The 20,251-nt window shown below is 42.4% G+C and overlaps 1 protein-coding gene across 1 annotated transcript in view; it reads left to right on the top strand.

Moving 5' to 3' along the window:
• cdh23 (cadherin-related 23) overlaps positions 1–20,251 on the top strand; it is a 185,158-nt gene that overhangs the window by 67,545 nt on the left and 97,362 nt on the right. Inside the window, exons 10-12 of the mRNA XM_037781381.1 lie at positions 12,787–12,981; positions 13,097–13,225; positions 17,162–17,240. Of these exons, the coding sequence (XP_037637309.1) occupies positions 12,787–12,981; positions 13,097–13,225; positions 17,162–17,240 (403 nt within the window). The remainder of the gene's footprint in view (positions 1–12,786; positions 12,982–13,096; positions 13,226–17,161; positions 17,241–20,251) is intronic.

Raw genomic sequence — 20,251 nt, 5'->3', positions numbered from 1 at the left:
GGAAGTGAGTGGTGAAGCAAGAAAGAGAGAGCGGCTGCGACGGCACCGAGTACCGTTATCGACTCCAGCCCAAGCAGGAAAAGTTCAGTTTTGGTTTGTCCGTTCTGGGCTACTGTATAAACATGGCGGTGCAACATGGCAGACTCTCTGAAGAGGACCCACTCCCTATGTAGATATAAACAGCTCATTCTCCCTAAATGTTACACACTGGTCCTTTAAGCACCATATTCACCAGACAGTTTATTTAAGTTTCTTTTCCACCTTACCTCGACAACTCTTAGACTCTCAACGCTTAGACATACATAGACAACTAGCTCATCATTCCAAATTATTGTACAAAGCACAGTGAGTGCTGGCACAGCTGCCATCCATCAGCTTCAGAACAAAGCTCCACAGAAATCTCTCTTCCAAGAATGCATCATTCCTGGAATTGGAGGTAAACTACTGATAGGCACACCTATCTGCAGATTGCATGTTGTCACTCAGGCACTGTGTCTCTCAGCTCAAACTGAGGTCAAGATACAATTCAGCACTCAGGCTGCAATGATGGCATCAGCCACCTAGGCTTTACCACTGGGGCTGCTCAGATTGATGGGCTTTATAAGCTGGGTTTCAGCCCCAAGCACTGTGTCCATCGCGATATCCCAGGTACATACAAGACGACTGCAGCTCCATACCTCTGGGAAAGAGTGGGCTTTAAAGAAACCCTTGTCACAACTGTTGCCATGAGAGGAATTATAATGACAGACATCCTTTTATGAGTAGTGCTGTCTCATCGGTTTGTGGATGTTATTGCTATGACATACGATTTAAAGTTGTTACTACCCCCCTTGGGCCTGATGGCTCATTTTACCAGGGACATGGTTGGCCTTCTCCACATGCAGCACATTACCATAAGTGTTTGATCTGTCTAGATGGTACTGAGATTGCGAGGGTGCACACAGTTCTGGGGTTTGAGGTCTTTGTGAATCTCATTCCTTTGGGGGTATTTCCTGGGTCCTCTCTAATCTGTTTGGCACCACTGGAGAGAACAACAGCTCAATAATTTGTTACAGCATCTGTAATCTGTGGCATGTCCTAAAGCCTTTGTACTGCAAGCATGATTTGTTATAATAATCATTATTACACCGTGAATACAGTACACAAACACAAATTCTTAACATACTAGATGCGTGTTTATTTGGAGAATTCAAACCGTTTCAGAGGAAACTGAACCACACTCTGGCTTATCAGCAGAGTATAAATCATTTTTGTATAATTTTCCTCATTTACTGTTGGAGCCTTGCAGATGAAGGACACTTAGTCTTGTTTCGATACCAGTGAATTATTGATAAGCTAATTTCAAATGTGAAATATGGCTTTGTGTGTCACCTCTATGATTAATTTAAGTGTTCTCGTGATTCACCTGCTTCAGCATCTCTGTCAAAGTTGCACACTGTGAAATCATTACCGTCGCTCTGACCTCACCTATTTATATACCATAGTGCGTGTTATATATCCATCCAGTAGTTGGCAGGGTTGTGGTTATCTTATGGTTATGGTTATGGTTTTATTTTCCCCTACGATCACATCACACACTAGCCATATAGTAGGGGCACTTGGGCTGATCAGAGCATCATTTGGGGGGAAAAGAAGCAAAAATAAAGCATTGAAAGTAACCCATTAGGGCACAGAAATGATTAAATAAAGGTTTTTAAAAACAGGGCATGGTGGCACTTAAGATTTAAAATCTTTGGATTATCTATTGGCTCATCCATAATGCATGTTGTTTTCCTCTTTTTAAATTGTGGTACTAAATGGTGCACAGTAAGGTGGTGAAACAGAATGTTGAATTTTAGCTGAAAGAAAGGGTCGTATGTATTTTAATAGTAAGGTGTAGTGCGTTAAATAGAAATAGTAGTAATTTATGTCCACTTTTGACAGTTTGCACTTCTTGTAGTTCAGTGTTACTTATTGCTCCAAATGCTATCCCTAAATGGCTTTGAAACGGCCTGTGTGTAGTCGGTCAGTCATCAGTGTGGATTGTTTTATTTGGCATCTGAAGAGCCTTTATACAGGCAGTCACAGGCCTTTCATTGATATTATTTAATTTTTGCTTAACTTCTTGTTTATTGGTCTCACGCTCGTTTATTAACTTGTGAAACACTTTAAGACACTTGCTTACTTACATTACTGTTGCTGTTGGTTGATTCTTAATTATTTAGCGATTGATTTCCCCCAAAAAATAACTTTAAGTTTCAATAATACAGTTTATTCCAGATCCCTCAGTTATTTAGCTTCAACTTTGATATGATATAATCATCGTGGTGGTCTGGTCAAAACATATCTTTTCTATTAATAAGGGCTATTGTCAGCTTTTTGCATTCTTTTTGTCCTTCATTCAGAGAGCGCAGACCTCTGCCAACGCATGACTGCAAAACAGATCAAAGCTCACAGCTGGCGGTACCGTTAGGTGGTCGGCTTATTATTAACACGGTGTGTTTCCGCGTAACGTATCGGCGGGTGCCTCTCTCATCCAGCAGCCTTGTTATGTCTGTATAACATTACACTACGTTTTCTCTCATCCTGTCATCTACCGCTTTTTTCTTTCTCACCGCGGACGGCCAGCAGCTCCACAAATCGACACACTTATTTCTCTGCTCTCAGAAGGAGGCGGCGTCATCAACGCGTCATCAGTTACACTGCGCATGTGTTATACCCAGTCTTAATGTTCTGGCTGATCGTAATCCGTAAAAAAATTCCTGAATCCGGATCATGAACCGGATCGCCACCAAAATGTAATAGATTGTTCATTGTGCCACACCCCACCCCTCTAAAAGATTTCATTCAAATCCATCGGGAACTTTTGGAGTAATCCTGCTAACAAACAAACAAACAAACAAACAAACAAACAAACAAACAAACAAACCAACGCCAGTGAAAACATAACCTCCTCCCTAGGCCTTTGGCCTTGGTGGAGGTAATAATAGATAACAAGGTACCATATGAAAATTTAAAATGCCACAACACAAAGTGGAATACTGTTTCTTTGCTGAGTTTGTGTTTTCTACTGTATATCTGGACAACATAGAGTGTATTGGCATCCTCACAGTAAACCATAGCAACTTGCTCCAGCCAAAAAGATAAGCTGAGTTCAAATCTTACAAAGTTTGTTACATCAGTTTTACCCATGTCTGAGTCACCAGTCTTTTTAGTTAACATATTTTTCTTCCCTTACCTCTCACTTAATTATATTGCTTCTTTTTCTCCTCATTTGCGATACATTCCCTCACGTCGGTCAGAATAATGCCAGCGGCAGTGTGACAAAGCGCCACATGTGGGAGGCAGTGACGGAGGGACAAAGGTTGTGAGAGGCAGGCAGTGAAATGGTGAGCGGAGCTGGTACAATCACATGCCTGCTGGGTTGGAAGCAGAGAGCAGACAGTCGGGGAGGAACTGAGAACCTTGCGAGCGGTATTGGTGTAATCATGGCTCTATTGTAGCGAACAGCTGGGCCTCTGGAGCTGTGAGCAGCAGGGGGCCAAAGCCTGGGCACTGCCCCTGCAAATCACCACGTCTTTAACATTTCTGACAAAATAAGAACAGTGCATTGTACTCAGAAGTCTGTGGGTTTGCCATGGCCTTTACCAGATAGAACAAAAACTCCACTTGCATGCCAAAGACTGACTTTTACCTGCCATTTCTAACTGAATCAAGAGGAGGCCAGGCAGAATGTACCTGGATGTTTGGCCTACTAGTAGCAGGGCCTAAGAATAGCAATATCAGTCAGTGGGTCAGTTGATCAGTTGGTCAGTTAGTTGGTCAGAGGGTCAATCCCAGCGGGCAACTCCGGGGTCCGAGAAGTGAAGTCAGTGCGGAAGTGCCTTAAACTTGCATTCTTTATAATAGCCAGCAGGGGGCAACTCCTCTGGTTGCTAAAAGAAGTCTGACTATAAAGAAGTCTATGAGAAAATGAGTCTACTTCTCACTTGATTTATTACCTCAGTAAACATTGTAAACATGAGTTTATGTCTCAATCGCTAGTTTCAAGTCTTCAATACAGCATGATGTTCATTTAGTAAATTATGGTCCCATTTAGAGTCAAATAGACCATAAAGCAGGGGATGCTTTAGGACGTGGCTACCTTGTAATCGACAGGTCGCTACCACGGCGTTGTCTGGTCTGGGAGTTGTCCGTGTTTTCCGTGTCTTACAACTTTAACCATTTCACAGTGTATTTTCAGTTCATGAAAGTTAATTGTAACATTTTGATCACCTAAAAATATCTGTATCTGTAATCATATCTGGTGATGTCACGGTGACCACATCCACTTCTTATAGACTGTCTATGGTCAACCCATCTGTACGATTTAGTGAGAGGTGGTGAATCACATCACTGCCCAATGTTTGCCGTTTGCATTTATCGGTAAATAAGCTTAATCGGTCACAGACACAATCAATAGAACATTACAGTATTTAGCAGAGCAGCATCTTTTGCTTATCATCAACGATCTGTAGACCATTTGGTTAGAAAAGCTCAGGTTGAATACGTGACATTTTCCTGAGCACAAAATCAATACAATGTCTGTGTTGTTATAAATATAATAGATAAGCAAATCCTTAGCAAATTAAGTACTTAAGCATGGAGAGGGATGCTGGCGTGGATCCGAAATAGTGCTTACGGCGGTTTCAGGTCATTTTCTTCGTGATGAGTTAACTTACTCAGAGTTTGATTGTCAAAAATGGTAATGAATGTATCCAATATGCACTTAGCAGGTGAATAGAGGAATACTAACCAGCTGTGATGGAACCATGTTTATCCTCCATGAAAAAAAATACAGGCATTATGGCATAAATTCCATAGCTGATGGAGACCAATCTACATTTCCTCAGAGAGAAGGGAAAGTGCAGAGTAGAGGTATTACTTTTGCAGTCTGTTTTTTTAATGAGTAACAGCGACATGCTACCAATGCAAGATGTTTATAATTTCCTCATAAATCCTTGATCTTTCACATTCCGGCTGATAATGACTATTCTTTTTAACAAAAGTGTTACGTAGAATGCTAACAATATCATTTTTTATAATATTTTGCTGTCTCCTCTCGCTATGCTTTCAATAGCACCGTACTCTCCATTGCCAAAGTTGTTTGGATGATTTGCATTTTTTTTTTTTTTTTTCAACAAATCATACACTAATTTGGGGCTTTTAGTTTGTGCACCTGAAGAGCATAATTTGCCTTCACACTGCAGTCTGAGTGAATTTGGCTTCAGTTCTTCCATCACTAGAGTGACGTATAAATGAATTAAACAGTGTGCGCTTGTTGTTGGACAGAGTATCATCACACACTGTCGGGACTACTCCCACAAGGACTCCCTGGAGGAGACAGCTGACATTAAACCACTGGAATCCATTACACTTAAAGCTCCAGTCCTCAGTGGACTTCAGCCCCTGTCATCCCTCAAGGTCCCCGACAGAAGCTGGGCTATGTAGTCTTTGAGGGCTGACCGGCCTTTGACTCTCCTGGGCCCCAGAAGTCATGTTGAACCTGAAATTTGTCTCACAGGAGACCAGCACTCCGCTGCTGCCTTCAGCCCAAGCAGTAGAGAGTGCAGTGCAAACACCAGCATATTACACAGCAGAGGTGCAGTAAAAAGCAAATAGGGACTCCCCTCTTTATTAGAGATATCTCATGGCTGTTAGTGACAGGCTTTCACTTTCATATGCCCATGTCTGTGCTCTCGCTTTCTTTCTCTTCTCACATTTTTGTTACTCATTTTGTTCCTGCAGTGGGTTTGGAAAGTAATGAGACCCTTCACTCTATTTTTCAATTTAACTATTACTTCCTCACTTTATCATGACAAAGTTAAAATGGACAACTGAAACATCACATCTACAGCAGATACAATACGTGTTCAGACCCTTTATTTATTACTTTGTAGAACCACCATTGGCAGCAATTCCAGCTTCTGCGTTGGTCTTCCTAGATATCCCTTTTATGTAATCCCATTCTTCCCTGCAAATCCATCAAGCTGTGTCAATTAGGACTGAGTGCATCAGTGGTCTGTTTTCATTGGCGTTTACTGTGGGAGCCACTCAAGGACATTCAGACTTCTCCTGAAGCCAATCCAGCATCATCTACACGGTGTGACTTCATGTACTAAAACATGGACTTTTGGTTGACTGCGTTCTGGAGCAGGTTTTCTTCCAGGATCTGTCTCTGCCCCTGAGAAGAATCCATCCCCATAGCAAGTAGTTAGTCACCACACTTCATTGATATGGTACTGTATTAGCCAATTGATGATCTAAACTGTGGCTTTCACCAGATGTATGATGCTGGCATGATGTGGAATATGGCATTCAGGCCAAAAAGTTACATATTTTGTCTCATCACAACAGAAAATCTTTTCTGTCATGCTGCCAGACCTTTAAGTGCTGTTTGGCAAATTTCTTCTGAGCTGTTATGTGTTATGTCTGAAGTGACTTCTATCTTGCCACGCAACTGCAAAGGTCTGATTTATGAAATGCTGCAGTGATGCCTGTCCCTCTGATGGGCTCTGCCATCTCTGCAGAGAAAGCTGGAAGTCCTGTTGGAGTGGCAATTGGGCACTTGGTCCCTTTTTGCCCATTTACTGACTTTGACTGTAGCGCCAGCTCTCGGAAGAATCATGACGTTTCCAGACTTCTTACTTTACACGATGATGCCTACCGTGCTCCTGGGAGCTTTCATTGATTTAACAATTTTTGCACTCTTCCATGGATCTATGCCTCAACCAGGGTTTACGCTAACGTATTTTATTTAAAGTAGTCAGCAGAATGAACTCTTCACAGTGTTTGTGAACTGAGCATATAAACAGAGCAATAAAATAAAAAAAATAGTTTTGCTTTTGTTAATTGAATAAAGTCATTAACCTATATTAAATGTATGTCTCTTTGCATTCCAGGCCCATCAAATTAAATAACTTGAAAATAAGTTAAACGAAGAAGCGGTCTAAAAAATAAAATAATAGGCTGATCGGTCCTAATTCCTCATTTATGAAATTCCAAATAGTGTTGTGTGGCTCGTAGGTCTGTAGCCTACTGAATAGTTCGAAGCTTCAAAGCGTCATTCATAACGTTGATATTCAAATTATTATTATTAACTTAAACATTGCATGTAATAGTCCACCTCTGTCTGTCTCTGTCTCTTTCAAACACACACACACACACACAGCAAGGACCACGGAAAGCCTCGTCTCTGTCTCAGTCAGTTCTCAGTCCAAAAGTCAAAATGAAAAAAAATGCTGTAGATGTAATCATTTCGAAAATTCCAAAAACATTCCAAAATAATTTTTTTTATCTAAGGAAAAATTCTGCTTCAATCCATATTTGTTGGCGTTTAGCCTTTCAAAAACATTTTCACTGCGGTCAAAACACGTCATGAGGAGATATTTGTGGAATTTGACAAAAAGTGTATTGGATTAGAATCACAGTCTCCACCTTTAACAGCGGAGGCAAAACCAAACTTTTGTATAATATAAGTTTAAAAGTTGTCTTGGCAACATACTGTATGTTATAGGTCACAAAATATTTGTCATTTATGTCCCAACGGACATTTTGGCCGTTAATAATTACACCTGCTGGACAACTACACGTGATAGCAGAAAAAGAGCTGGCAAATGCCAGCTAACGTAAACCCTGGCCTCAACACAATACTATGTTGGACCTCTACTGAGAGTTCCTTGGACTTCAGGGCTTTCTTGCTATGTACTGTGGACTATAGCAATGGTTCCCAACCTGGGGTCCGCCAGCTTTGCTTAGATACAAGTAGGGGGAGCTTCAAGGAAAATGAGTTGGGAACCACTGGCCAATAGGACCTTGTTTATAATGGTGTGTGCCTGAAATTCATGTCCAACATACTGCATTTATCACAGATGGCGTTTAATCAAGTTCTGGAAACATTTCAATGAGAATTAAAGAGGATCATAAACAACAAAAATCAACTGGCAGTGTAATAACCAAGGGTCTAAATACTTGGGTAAATTAGGTACTTTTGTGCAGCATTAATACGTTTATAAAAAGGTATATTACATCACTATTTTGAAGCACTGTATCAGAGTGAATTAAAGGCAAAACTTGAAGGAATTAGGTTTTATAACACAACAAGGAGTCTGAGTAGTCTCCAGTAAATACAGTATGCTCTTCCTTTAAACATGTGCCTCTCTACCTCTCTCTCTGTACTCAGTATGTCTCTCCTCCTCCTCTCCTTCCATAAGTAGTAGCTCTCAGAGGGAGAAGAGGGTGATTCCTGCAGTGCACTTCAGATAAGACACAGCAGGGAACTCTCTTCATCCCTCTCCAACTGTCTCGCCACTTAACATTCTGCTTCCCATAGGAAATAGCCCCCATTTATTCAAAAGCTACAAGGCACTGTCAAGGCTTATATGCAGGAATATGAGCCTTAGGTAACCAAATGGCTTTTGCACTTGCGAAGGAATAGCTAGTGACACATTCAGTGATTCTCAACGAGCATGCACTGGTACCCAGTTTAGCGGCCACTGGTCTCGCCAAGCCTTGCTGGGCGTTGTTTATGGTGTGACTCGTTTATGGAGAAGTAATTGGACAGTCTTATAGGATAATAAAAACAGAGGGATTCACTACATTGCAGTTTGCGCCTGGTCACCCGCATTGACTTGTTATCTGCATCACACGGGTCCAATCAATGGCCTGATGGCGAGGCAATTGAGATCCAGTAGAAGGTACAAAAGGCCAAATCTGATAGCTCTTTACTCTCCTATTACCAGACGGGCTGTAGTGTGCTCTCTGTAGTAGTGGACCGCTGACATGCAGAGAAATTCATCATGATGATCCAGCTGTTTAAATAGGTTCCTTTATTGCTTTTCTCTTAGTATTGAAATGCTCCACTTATCCAAACGGAGCATTTGACCTTCAAAGCCTTCCAGGGGGATAAAGGAAAAACAAGATAAGAATGTATAAGGTGAACGGGTAATGGTTGTGTTGTGATTCTGTTAGCAGGCATCAGAGCATCCAGAGTCTAATAGCAGCTCAAAGATGATCTACTCCTGCACACAGCCCAGCCTGCTCACCTCTGATGTACCACACTGGCACACTGACACACCGTTATGAGAGTTGGTCATCTGTGCTTCTCAGCAAAGCTTTGAACTCTTGGTGCTTGAACTGCTTTGAACACCGCGGCACTGTCAAATCTGGGAGATCAAACCTGGTGTGTGTGTGTTTGTTTACGTATTCGAGTGTGTGACGTTATTTACTGAACCTTGTGGCATTTGACACTGCGAGTTGTTTATGAGTCATTGTTTCACAGGCTGCTGTGTAGAGAGAGATAGAAAACCGGCATGCTTTAGGGGAGGAAACGGATACATCATATCACACACTTTCTCCACACACATCCAGATCTCAGCCTCTTTCCAAAAGGAGGTACACACACACACACACACACGCACACACAACTAATACTCAACTATCAGACTGCCTCCTTGACATCAAAGCTAAGTTGATAAAGCAGACACCTTGCCAGACACACATCCAGGTGCGCACACACAAACAAGCACAAGCAGGAATATTTAATTCATTCACCTAGAGTTTGATTTTGTGTATTTGTATCTATTTAATATGTGCCTGTGCTCCAGTGTCACGCTGCAGGCGGTGGGGTACCTTTTACAGGTGTTTCTAGTTCTCTCGTAAGACAACTTGACAAGCATCATAAATATATCAGAGAAATGCAGCTTGGATGTTTATTTAAATGCAGTTATTGTTGTGGAGGAGTGGATTAGTAACTCTGTTCCTTCACTCTGGAAGTATCGTTGAGGTTTGCCTCAACTACACTGTAAGTGCTGCAGTGGAGCCTCTCCGTGACCAGAGCAGAGCAGAATATGGCAAACTGACCAACTTACCAAAGAGATTGTTTAGTCTTGTTGTTATTTTGGTTCTTCTTCTTCATTCGGCCTGTCTCAGCTCCATCCACACCCCACCTCTTGCCGTCCACTTTGAGCTTCATTTGTGCTCTTCAGAAACCTATGGGTGACATCACAGAGACTACGTCCATATTTTATACAGTCTATGGTAACACCACAGCCAATGCTTTTCCTTTTTTAATTAAGAATGGGTGTTGAAGTTTTGAGGTTTAACCACCTAAGATCTAAATGGGGAGGAAAAATCCTGATATACAGTAGCAATTCTGACTTTCAAATCTGCTATTTTTTAATCTAAAATACATTAACCTTCAATACGTCAGTCTCAGAAATGACCCGCGACGCTGTCTGCACACATTAGACGTCACAATGGGGGTTCCGAGGTTGAGAAACCGAGCCCTGTGGTATCTGTAGCAATTCTGACTTTCAAATCTGCTATTTTTTAATCTAAAATACATGAACTTTCAATACGTCAGTCTCAGAAATGACCCGCGACACTGTCTGCACACATTAGACGTCACAATGGGGTTTCCAAGCTTGAGAAACCGAGCCCTGTGGTATCTGTTGCTCTCTCTGGCAACTGTTGCTCTCCTCGTCTTCCCCCGCGGCCTCACCACTTAGATCTCTCTCCTCTTTCTGTTCCTCAATTCCCATGTGGCTATCAGGCTTAATCTGGTGAGACGGGCCAGATCTGTTCATGCATGTGCAGAGACCAATGGGAGAAAGTTAAGGAAATCAAGCAAAAAGAATGGCAGAAGCAGCGAGACTGAGGAAGTTGTAACGTGAAGTCGTGTAGACAGTTGGCCTTACCTTGCTGTTATGCTGCTGTGTTACCTCGGTGATGACCCCCTGTCCTTAAGAGTACAGTGAGTCATAAGTCTAAGTCACACACACGCACACACACACACACATATTTTGTTACTCAAATAATAAATAATACATACACACACATGTCCACAGACACTGTCTCATCCCATATGTTCATACTGTCTAAGCAAACATACACATTCACACACAAACACACATAGTTTTATAGACACATCAAGACAATAGCACAAGGTAGCATGTATGTACACATACACATGCAAATACACCTCCACACTCCCTTGACACCTGTGCAGACAGACTGTGGGGTCAACTGCTCTCTTACGGTGTCACTTTAGCTTTGGCTCCGGGCCCAGCTCAGTTCAACACCATGACCTCCCCAATGTGGTCACGCTCTCCCCCTGTAGTACTGGACTGTGTGTGTGTGTGTGTGTGAGAGAGACAAGAAAAGGAGAGAATAGAGGCCTCTTGCAAACATTTCTTTCCGGTAATACAGCGGGAATACCTCCCGCAGTCCCGCACAACCTTTTTTTTCTTGTATCTGTAGGCATTCTCATTTCTTATTAATTGTGTTTGTGGCTGTTTTGAGATAAAATTCCAATTAATGAGGATTTCCTCAAACTTACAGACAAGCTGTTCTGCAACACCTGAGGACTCTGTTTCTTTATATGACCTCCTCTTTTTCCACTCGCCAGGTTTCAACACTGACCACGGCCAAGTTGAATAGTACTCTGATATGCAGCCTTTCTGCCCGTTGATATTTCCTAACTCTTAGATTTGAGATACCCAAGGCAATTTTGGGAGGCAACATAGATAGGCAAGGGTTATATTTACAGACAACAAGCTGCGACAAATATCTTCTGGCAATGGGATATCCCGATGCCATTGAAGGTGCACTATTGTGAGAGTAAAATCTGTTTTATCAGAGGAAGTCACAAAGTGAAGCTGCAACAGACATTCTGTTTAACTGATAAATAAAATAAAATGTATCCTTTGTGCCCACATTAAAATCTGCTGCCAGCTGGGTGTGGTCACTTCTGAAACCGTCTCCATCCACAGGGAAGTGAGGAGAAAAGTTCAGCTCAAAATGAAAATTGAGTCATTATCTTTCCGCGCCCATATCATTTGAGGTTCCTGTGAAGTTTGTAGGACCACCACAGAGCGAGATAGCACCGTGGTTTCATCTCAGCCTTCCTTCAAACCTTTGAACGGAAATGTCAACGGGACAGTCTTTTTAGAGCTGTAAAACAAAAAATGTCCTTTTATACTTCTGACGAATCATGGTCCAAGAGTTTTGTGTCTCCGATGTTGTTGCTCTGACACACAGCAGACTCCGTGAAGAGGACCCTCTCCCTATGTAGATAGAAACGGCTCATTCTAAGCTAACGAAAACGCGACGATTCTTATTATCAGGCGATTATACACTCAAGAAAACTTGCTTATTGATATTATATCCCACTTCTGCCAATAGATCTTCCTAAATGCTACACACTGTTCCTTTATGGGAGAACTTCAGAGGCAGTTGGATTCACATGTGTTTAATCTTTTTCCTCTTTTGTCCATTTGATATCCAGTACGGTTAATATAAGAACATAAGATTTGTTCTCTACAATCTGCCATTTGGAGCCACTGGAGAATTGCTGAGTCAACCCTTTGGCCTGTAACCAATCATGAGTGATTGAAGCAGCCAGTTAATCATTGCTTTTATTTATCCAGATTGGCCAAGAATACATCGTTGTTCTTAGTCGTGATTTTGGGGAGGCGCTGCAGGGGAAGATTATGCACATTCCTAGTCACAACTAGGACATTGTGTTCCAAAAATAATTACTAAAGTAAATTGTAGTCTGTGGCTATGTAGTTAGATAAGGCTTCTGTGTCAACCACATAAAGGTCATAAGTTCAGTCTCTACTTCAGCAGTGGTATATTAGTATTCACCCTGAACATTTCTTAATGTAATAACAGAAAAAAAGATTCTACTACAGTACAGTGTAAATCAAGGCATGTATTTGGATTTTGTCTATCATGCTGTACTCAGTGCCAACACTTCTCTTTCAGAACACACCGGTGGGCAGATCAGTGTTCATGGTGAACGCCACAGATCCAGACCAGGGCACCGGAGGCAGCGTTCTCTTCTCCTTCCAGCCTCCCTCTCCCTTTTTCTCCATCGACGGGGCCCGAGGCGTCGTCACCGTCATCAAACCCCTGGACTACGAGGCGACCGCAGCGTACCAGCTTACTGTCAACGCCACGGTCAGCACACACATAACAGAAACGTTCAGTCTACATTAGCGCAGAGCCAACACTGCCAAACACAAGTCAAATTGATGCATATATTTATTTATATATTTATTTCTGTTTCTATCAGGATCAAGACAAGATAAGACCTCTGTCCCGGCTTGCCAACTTGGCTATCACCATCACTGACGTCCAGGACATGGATCCCGTCTTCACCAATCTGCCCTACAGTACCAACATAGAGGAGGACATTCCCCTGGTCAGTAATACAATCCCACCTGACGCCATGCAGCTTTTATGTGAAACCCTGTAATGTGTCCATTTTCTTTCTTTTCCATCCTTCTCTTGCCAACTTACTCTTCACCTCATTGCTCATCCCCAGCTCCTCCTGTCCCGTGTTCATACTCGTCTTTGATTATTCAGGAGATGTTTGGAGCAGGTGCAAGAGAAATATGGTTTAAAACTGAGTCCTGAGTTATTATCAGGTCATGATATCTCACCTCTCATCCTCCCTCCTGAGTCCTGAGCTTCCCCCCCACCCCCCCACCCCCACAGGAACCCACGCACACCCAAACTCTGCCCCGGGCCCCTACATACAGCTCTGCAAGTGTTGGAGACTATAATTACTGCAGAAGATTTACAGTCCTGCTTCAGGGATGTGAGGCCTCTAGCAAAGGTCACCGGGGCTATAGGATTTATCTCACAATGCCACCACATGTGTGTGAAGTATGAAGTCTTTGGATTGTACAAGGTACTAAGTAGTGGAGTCTCACCATGACCTTACCTTTGTCTTTATTGCAAGTAGGTTTGTAATGAGTATCTAATACACTGAGTGTCTGTTTCCCTGTACACCATTATGTTCACTCCCCTGACTCAGCCCTCTAAACTCAGTTCCCAGGTGGCTAATGGTCCAGCTATTGATGTTTCCACTCAGAGAGAGGGAATTACACACAGGGGCATAATACTGTCCGTCCTTTTTCTGTTCTCTCTCCCTCTATCTCTATCAGTTTTATTCTGCCTCCCCTCCTCCTCCCCCCCTCACTCAAACACCCACCCGCACATCCGTCGTCCCCAGCCCGCACGCGCTGTAGTAGAAATGTCAAGTGCTACATTTGCATGCATATTAACGGGGCGTGACAGAGTCGAAGCCCGGTGTCTCCCTGACTCTCTGATTCATCAACTGTCACCAGGAAGGTCACAACAGGAGGAAGAGGAGGGGGAGGTAAGAGGGAGGAGAAAGAAAGAGAGAAAGAAAGGGAGAGATGTTAGGGTGAAAGGGGAGAGGAAAAAGTTAGATGACGGAATAAAGAGGAGAGAGTTAAAAAGAGTGGCATTACGTCAGATCACAAAGTTGACACTGGTGAGTGGATTCCGCATTTCTCACAGCAGCTGAGCAGCGTTAAGCCTCAGTAATACTGCCTTGGGGTGTTGTAACTCTTGCCTCTAACAGTAGGGGGCAGTGTGTAATCCTATTACTGCCGTGTTGTAGGAGGTGGTCACGGCAGGCGTGCAACCAAAATCTGTTACCGTGCCCCTTTGACCCCACAACAGATACAGACAGGATAACAACAGTGCTTAAAATGAGACAGAAATACACAGAGACACAGGCCAACAGTGCCACTGCGCTTGTACACACACACGCACACGCACACACACTTCCGATGCCCTCATGTGCTATTCTAACAGGCATGTGTCATTTCCATTAGGCAGTGTTGGGTGGTGATAAGCTGAGGGCGTACAGTGACGGAACGAGTGTCAACTGTTCTCAAGGCCCATGACATTTACACGCAAAGGGATATCAAACTTGGATCCCTGTCATAGGTCATTTCTCAAAGGTGTGAGTGCACACACACACACACACACAGACTCACACATGTACAAACCTCCCCTCTATTTCTGCCTCTGTCTCTCTCAGTTCCTGTTTGTTTCTCTGTGGCTGTCTTTCTCTTTTTCTCCAGCCAATCAACCCGTCATCCGTAGAAAACTTTGACAAAGGAGTAGAAGAAAATATTTTTTTTTTTTCAGATGAAATCACAGGGCAAGGTTTTCAGCTGTTAGACCTGTGAGTCCACGCCGCTTGGACTGACGTTTAAGCTCCTTCTAGGACAAACACAATTTGGCTGTCAAATCAATGAGGAGAAAGAGGGAAAGGAGAATGGGTTGGGGGGTAATGCACTGTATAGCTAGAAATGAAAGGATGAAGAGCTGGAGAGGGGCTGGCTTCGGTTTGGGGAGATGTGCTGGTGTTTGTGTTTCTGCGTGTGTGTGTTTGCAGGAGGGGGGATTGTATCTTTGATGGTTGATTGAACATATTCCACTCGTGTGGACAGCTCACGAATTACCTCAGCATCACTTCTTCTCCTCACTCGTCTCTTATTCCCTCTTAGTCTGTCCCTAAGTCTTCTGTGTGTTTGTGTGTGTTTCCCTCTCAGCTAGTGATTGGTGTGAGTCAGTCTCTCTAAAAGGCTTGTAATTGATTCTGCTGTAATTGGTCAATGACAGGAGATGCTTTGGCAGAAATGGAGCATAAACACGCCTTAGACACAATTTGCAGGATCAATGAGAGGCAGCTTGCTTGGGTGTGAGTGAGAGAGCTAGGGGGGGAGGTGAGGGAGCCAAGGAGGAGAGAAGGAAGGAAATTGGGAAGTAGGGAGGGTCTCTCCATCTCTCACTGCAGCACAGGGGTTTTTAAGTATCACCACCGTGTCTGATTGAGGCACGGAGGCTGAGAAAGCTCAGCGGATCAAAGACTTTTCAAACAGCTTTCTCTTTCTTTCTTTTTCTATTTTTGTTTTTCAACTGTCAAACTGTGGTTTTGTCGAGTCGTGGACTCAATGAAAGGAGAAATAAACCCCAATGAAAAGCTAATATAACACTCCATAATGAAAAAATATTTTTTTGATTTGCCTGCCAGGGTGCTGTTTTTTTTTTTTTCCTTCTTGTTTTGCGGTTTTACTGATTTTTTTCCCCCTTTCCAACTGAAGTACAGTGGGACATTGTAAATACAGCGTTCTTACATTTCAGAATAATTTTGTGTCTTTGTGGGAGAAAAGTGCTCATTCATGATCTTCACTAGATAATGGGTATCTGACTGGGAAATATTGTCTCAAAGAATTTACATAGTTGAATCTGATTGGTCAAATCATGCCTATCGTTGACTGATCGTCAAATCTTGTTATTTTTGCTCATTGATCCGCCTCTGTTTAACCTTTATGTATCTATTGAAAAATAGCAAAAACAACAAAATGATTGCCTGAGATACATGTGACTATCGCTTAGCTGTTATTTCAGAATAATGGATAGCGCTGTTTGTTGTGCATGTGTAGGTGCGGCGCTGTCCATAGTACTGAAACAGATAGATAGACAGACAGAGAACACGTCACTTAGTTCAGTTTCTTAGCCTGCTTGCTTGTAAATAGAGCCGCAAACAGTTGTTTCTGCGCTCTTCCCCCTGCTGACTTTGACAGATAACAGTTCATAAATTAAAAACATATTTAGCGCTCTGATTCTGCTACGTTCTTATGTGAGAGCTCTGGTCGATACATGTATTCTTTGACTTAGAAACTTTACTTTTTTATGTTGTTGTTATTTAGTCTTTCTGAGGCCAAGATACTGCACCCATGGTCCCGCAAATTTTGATTTATCTACCATGGTGATTTATGCATGCACACTAAGGAGATCAATTGAAAGCACATGAGTTATTTTCAATTTCTTATTGACAGTTTTATTAATAGGCTGATATATTTATACCAAATAGGCTACATATAATGATTTACTGGCAGAAAGCAAGCCAGTTTGTGTAAAATCAGATATTCAGTACCCCCATAAAGCCCGAATGGACTTTGTTTCATAACCACAATTCCTCGCCACTGCGACGATTCGACTGTGAGATTGGCAGTCAAATCAGTCTCCTGAGATCAATTATTCGACTGTTCACGGACGGATCACCCCTACTCCAGTTACAGATTTCACTGCCATCTTGAAGGCCAAAAATCAACATTACAATATGATAAAGATCATTATCATAATTTTGCGCACATAGCAAAGGCCAAAAAAACATATATGAATCTGATTATTTCATATGCTGTTGACTGTGATGGAATCTACTGTAGAAATGCTAAAAAAATGTGACTGAAAAGACTGCATGCAGCTTATACAGTATGTTTTGTGTGTGTGTGTGTGTGTGTCTCTGCAGGGATACGAAGTGCGGAAGATAACAGCCATTGACCAGGATCTTGGCCGACCGAGAGGCATCGGCTACACCATCATCTCAGGTCTGAGTCACATAATCAATCTGACATCCACAGCACAGAGAGGTGAATCGATCACTTCTTATCATAATCCCACAGCAATAATAGACAAGTCTCATCAAGCACAACAATCAATAACAGCAGAGAACAGCCTCAGAATTGGAGAATAGGCTCGCCCCTAAGCAGTTATTAATCACTGTTTGGTGCAGTTGTGCGGAATCTGCCTTCATTTAGTGTTATCATTCACACGTTGGCTCGTGCCATCAAAACAGGATTATGGTTTGTCAGAGTGACAAATTTAACCTTCGGCAGAAGAGTGTGATCTCCTGATTTTCTGTTCTTGCCTACTTGTGTTGTTCGATTGTTTTATTAGATATGTCACACAAGCAGTTTGTTGACATGAAGTGTCAGTGCTAATGACCGCCTTATTCCTCCTACAATCTATAACTTGTGCTGGTGTTGCTATAACCTCAAAGTTTTACTTTAAAGGAGTCGAGAGGAAGTTACAGTTTGCACAGTGCTGATAAGGTTATAGCAGTGATCCCACTTTAATACTTCTGAAGAGTTTTCTTACCTCTGCCAAGGATGTGATGTTTGTGCCTGCCAGTTACTTTGTCTGTCTGTCTGCCAGGAGGATATCTCAAAAACTCATGAACAGATTTCCATGAAACTTGGTGGACAGATTTACCTTGGGGCAAGGAGCTTTAAGTTAGATGATGGTGTTGATCCATATCTAGGATTGTCAATATTAAGTATCTTGTTATTTAGCATTATTTACTAAAATGATGCGTGTGTCTGTATGTCGTCCTTAGTTTTTCTCGACAACCGTTCAGCCGATCGACTTCACACTTGGTAGGTGTATTGCTGAGGACCCAAGGAAGTGCAATGTCGAGAGCGAGCTCTTGACATCCACGCAACATATTTGTTAGTAGTGCGTTATGTACACACTGTGTAGTGTATTGATTAACACCGCAGAATGGCATACTGGGTACAGCTCACTCTCTATCACTCGCTACAATATTAAAGTTACTTTGAGGAACTTTTAACTGGTTATGAAATATTCTCAGGTTAATACTGATGCCTCTATATGACCTACTAAACGAGACCATCAGCGAGAGGATCGGCTATTTATACGTAGTCATTCTTAATGGTTGTCATCGATGCCACCAGGTCAGATTTCGGCAAAATTAGATTAAATCATGCATGTTCACCAGAAACTCCTTCAGCTCAGACTTCAGCGGGGCCTCCGGCAACACTGGCACCACTGGGACTGAGTGGGGCAGACTGATAGACCCTGCTGCAGTAAAATGAGAGGTTTTCTGAAGGGACTGTGGTGCTTGGAAACCAACACAAAATGAAAGTTCCTCGTAGTAGCTTTAACTGTTACACCGCAGAACGGCATGTTGGATACAGCTCACACTCCGTTGATGTTCATGTGTGCTTTTGCTCCCAAATGACGCGTATACTTTAGCAATGCTAGGGGATGCAACTATGGTATGGCAGGTGTATTGCTCAGGACCGAAGGTAGCCCAGTGTCATGTGTGAAGTTGTTTGTATGAGTGGTTCTCGAGAAAGCTGCAAACAGCAACACTGGAGGTCAAGCAATCATCCCGTTTCAACAGGCATGTTTTGAACCGGCACAGCACTAGTCTATGTACTGACGAGAAAATACAGAAATTATTTCAAGTGCCTTTAGTAAGTTTGCAGGATGAAGAAATTAATTTAACAAACCTTAAGTGTCAGAAACTATTTTGTGGGGGGTAACAGCAATTGGTAAAAGCAGTAAGTGTCGGTGGAGGTGTTGTTTTTATGCATATTTGTCTCTCCGTGCTGTAGCGTAATATTCACACATAACCGCACTGTTTTCCTCTCAGCCTTTGAGTAATGTTACTTGGTGAGGGTTTTGCTTAATGATACTTCAGTGTACTTCAGGAGAGCATTAACTTCTCCCTCTCAGATTTGAGCTGAAAGCCTTCCAGTACACTCCACTGCACTGACCATGGTCACTGTTTGTGTAGCTTGTGTTGAACTTACATGAATAGATGAATGTGATCACTGAAGTGAGTAAAGCTACAATGGAAAGAAGCTACAATAAGCAAAAAGAGAGAGTAATGGAACAACTATGTAGAAGGACACACTGAGTATACATGCACTCTGGTGTTGTGATTATAAATAGATTAAGTCAAAACTCAGATTAATGCAACTGTCATGTTTACACCGTAACCAAGTTATCTTACTCACAGTACGTTTGTAATGGAGTAAGCATAACTCAGTTAACACCGCTCTGTAAAATGGCAATAACAATCTTCTGCATTATTCCTGCTGTAGCATCTATGTAGCACCATCTGGTTTCGTTTGGTGTTTTGATTGTGCACAAAAAGGTCAGACGGTGAAATGGATATTTTATCTTTATGGTTACCGCACATCCTTACTGATATGAACTTGACTATCAAATGATTGGGAGATGATTTAATTTGAATCTGGGTATTTGTGAGTTATTTGTGTGCATTAAAGTCACTGAATGTGTCTTTATTAAAGATATGAGTGTTGCAGGAAAATTCCCTCTTGTTCACCTGATATTTACTTATTTGATCCAAATGTTTTCCGTTTGTTCTTGTCAAGTAAATTCATCAGGAGACGGCTGTTTCAACAAGTTTTTGTAAGATGCAACCCTCTTTGTGCTTACCTCTCCTAGTAAACGCCATATTCCTATTAAGATAAAACACAACATATTTGACTCGGCGGTCCGTGCACTGATGTAATACCGCTTAAATATCCCTGTAGGCTGTTTCATCATAATCAACTTTTCGATCCTGAAGGACGAACAATCCCTGGAAGATCCTTCAGGTCTGAAACATTGATCCGTGCGGTGAAAATAAACACCAGTTGGGAGGATTGCAGCGTGTAGACTGTATCCTTTAAACTCTGCATGCCCCCTGTCGAGCCCAGAATGGTCAGGATGGAAGGACATCGGTGCCTCCAGTACGGCCAGCTGGCTGATAAGGGCTGGCACCGCTTGATAAGCCTGCTGCACC

The sequence above is a fragment of the Sebastes umbrosus genome, chromosome 10, assembly GCF_015220745.1.
Source record: "Sebastes umbrosus isolate fSebUmb1 chromosome 10, fSebUmb1.pri, whole genome shotgun sequence".
NCBI classification, from domain to species: Eukaryota; Metazoa; Chordata; class Actinopteri; order Perciformes; family Sebastidae; genus Sebastes; species Sebastes umbrosus.
The sequence above is the reverse complement of the archived record's forward strand: the minus strand, read 5'-3'. Positions and strand labels throughout refer to the sequence as shown.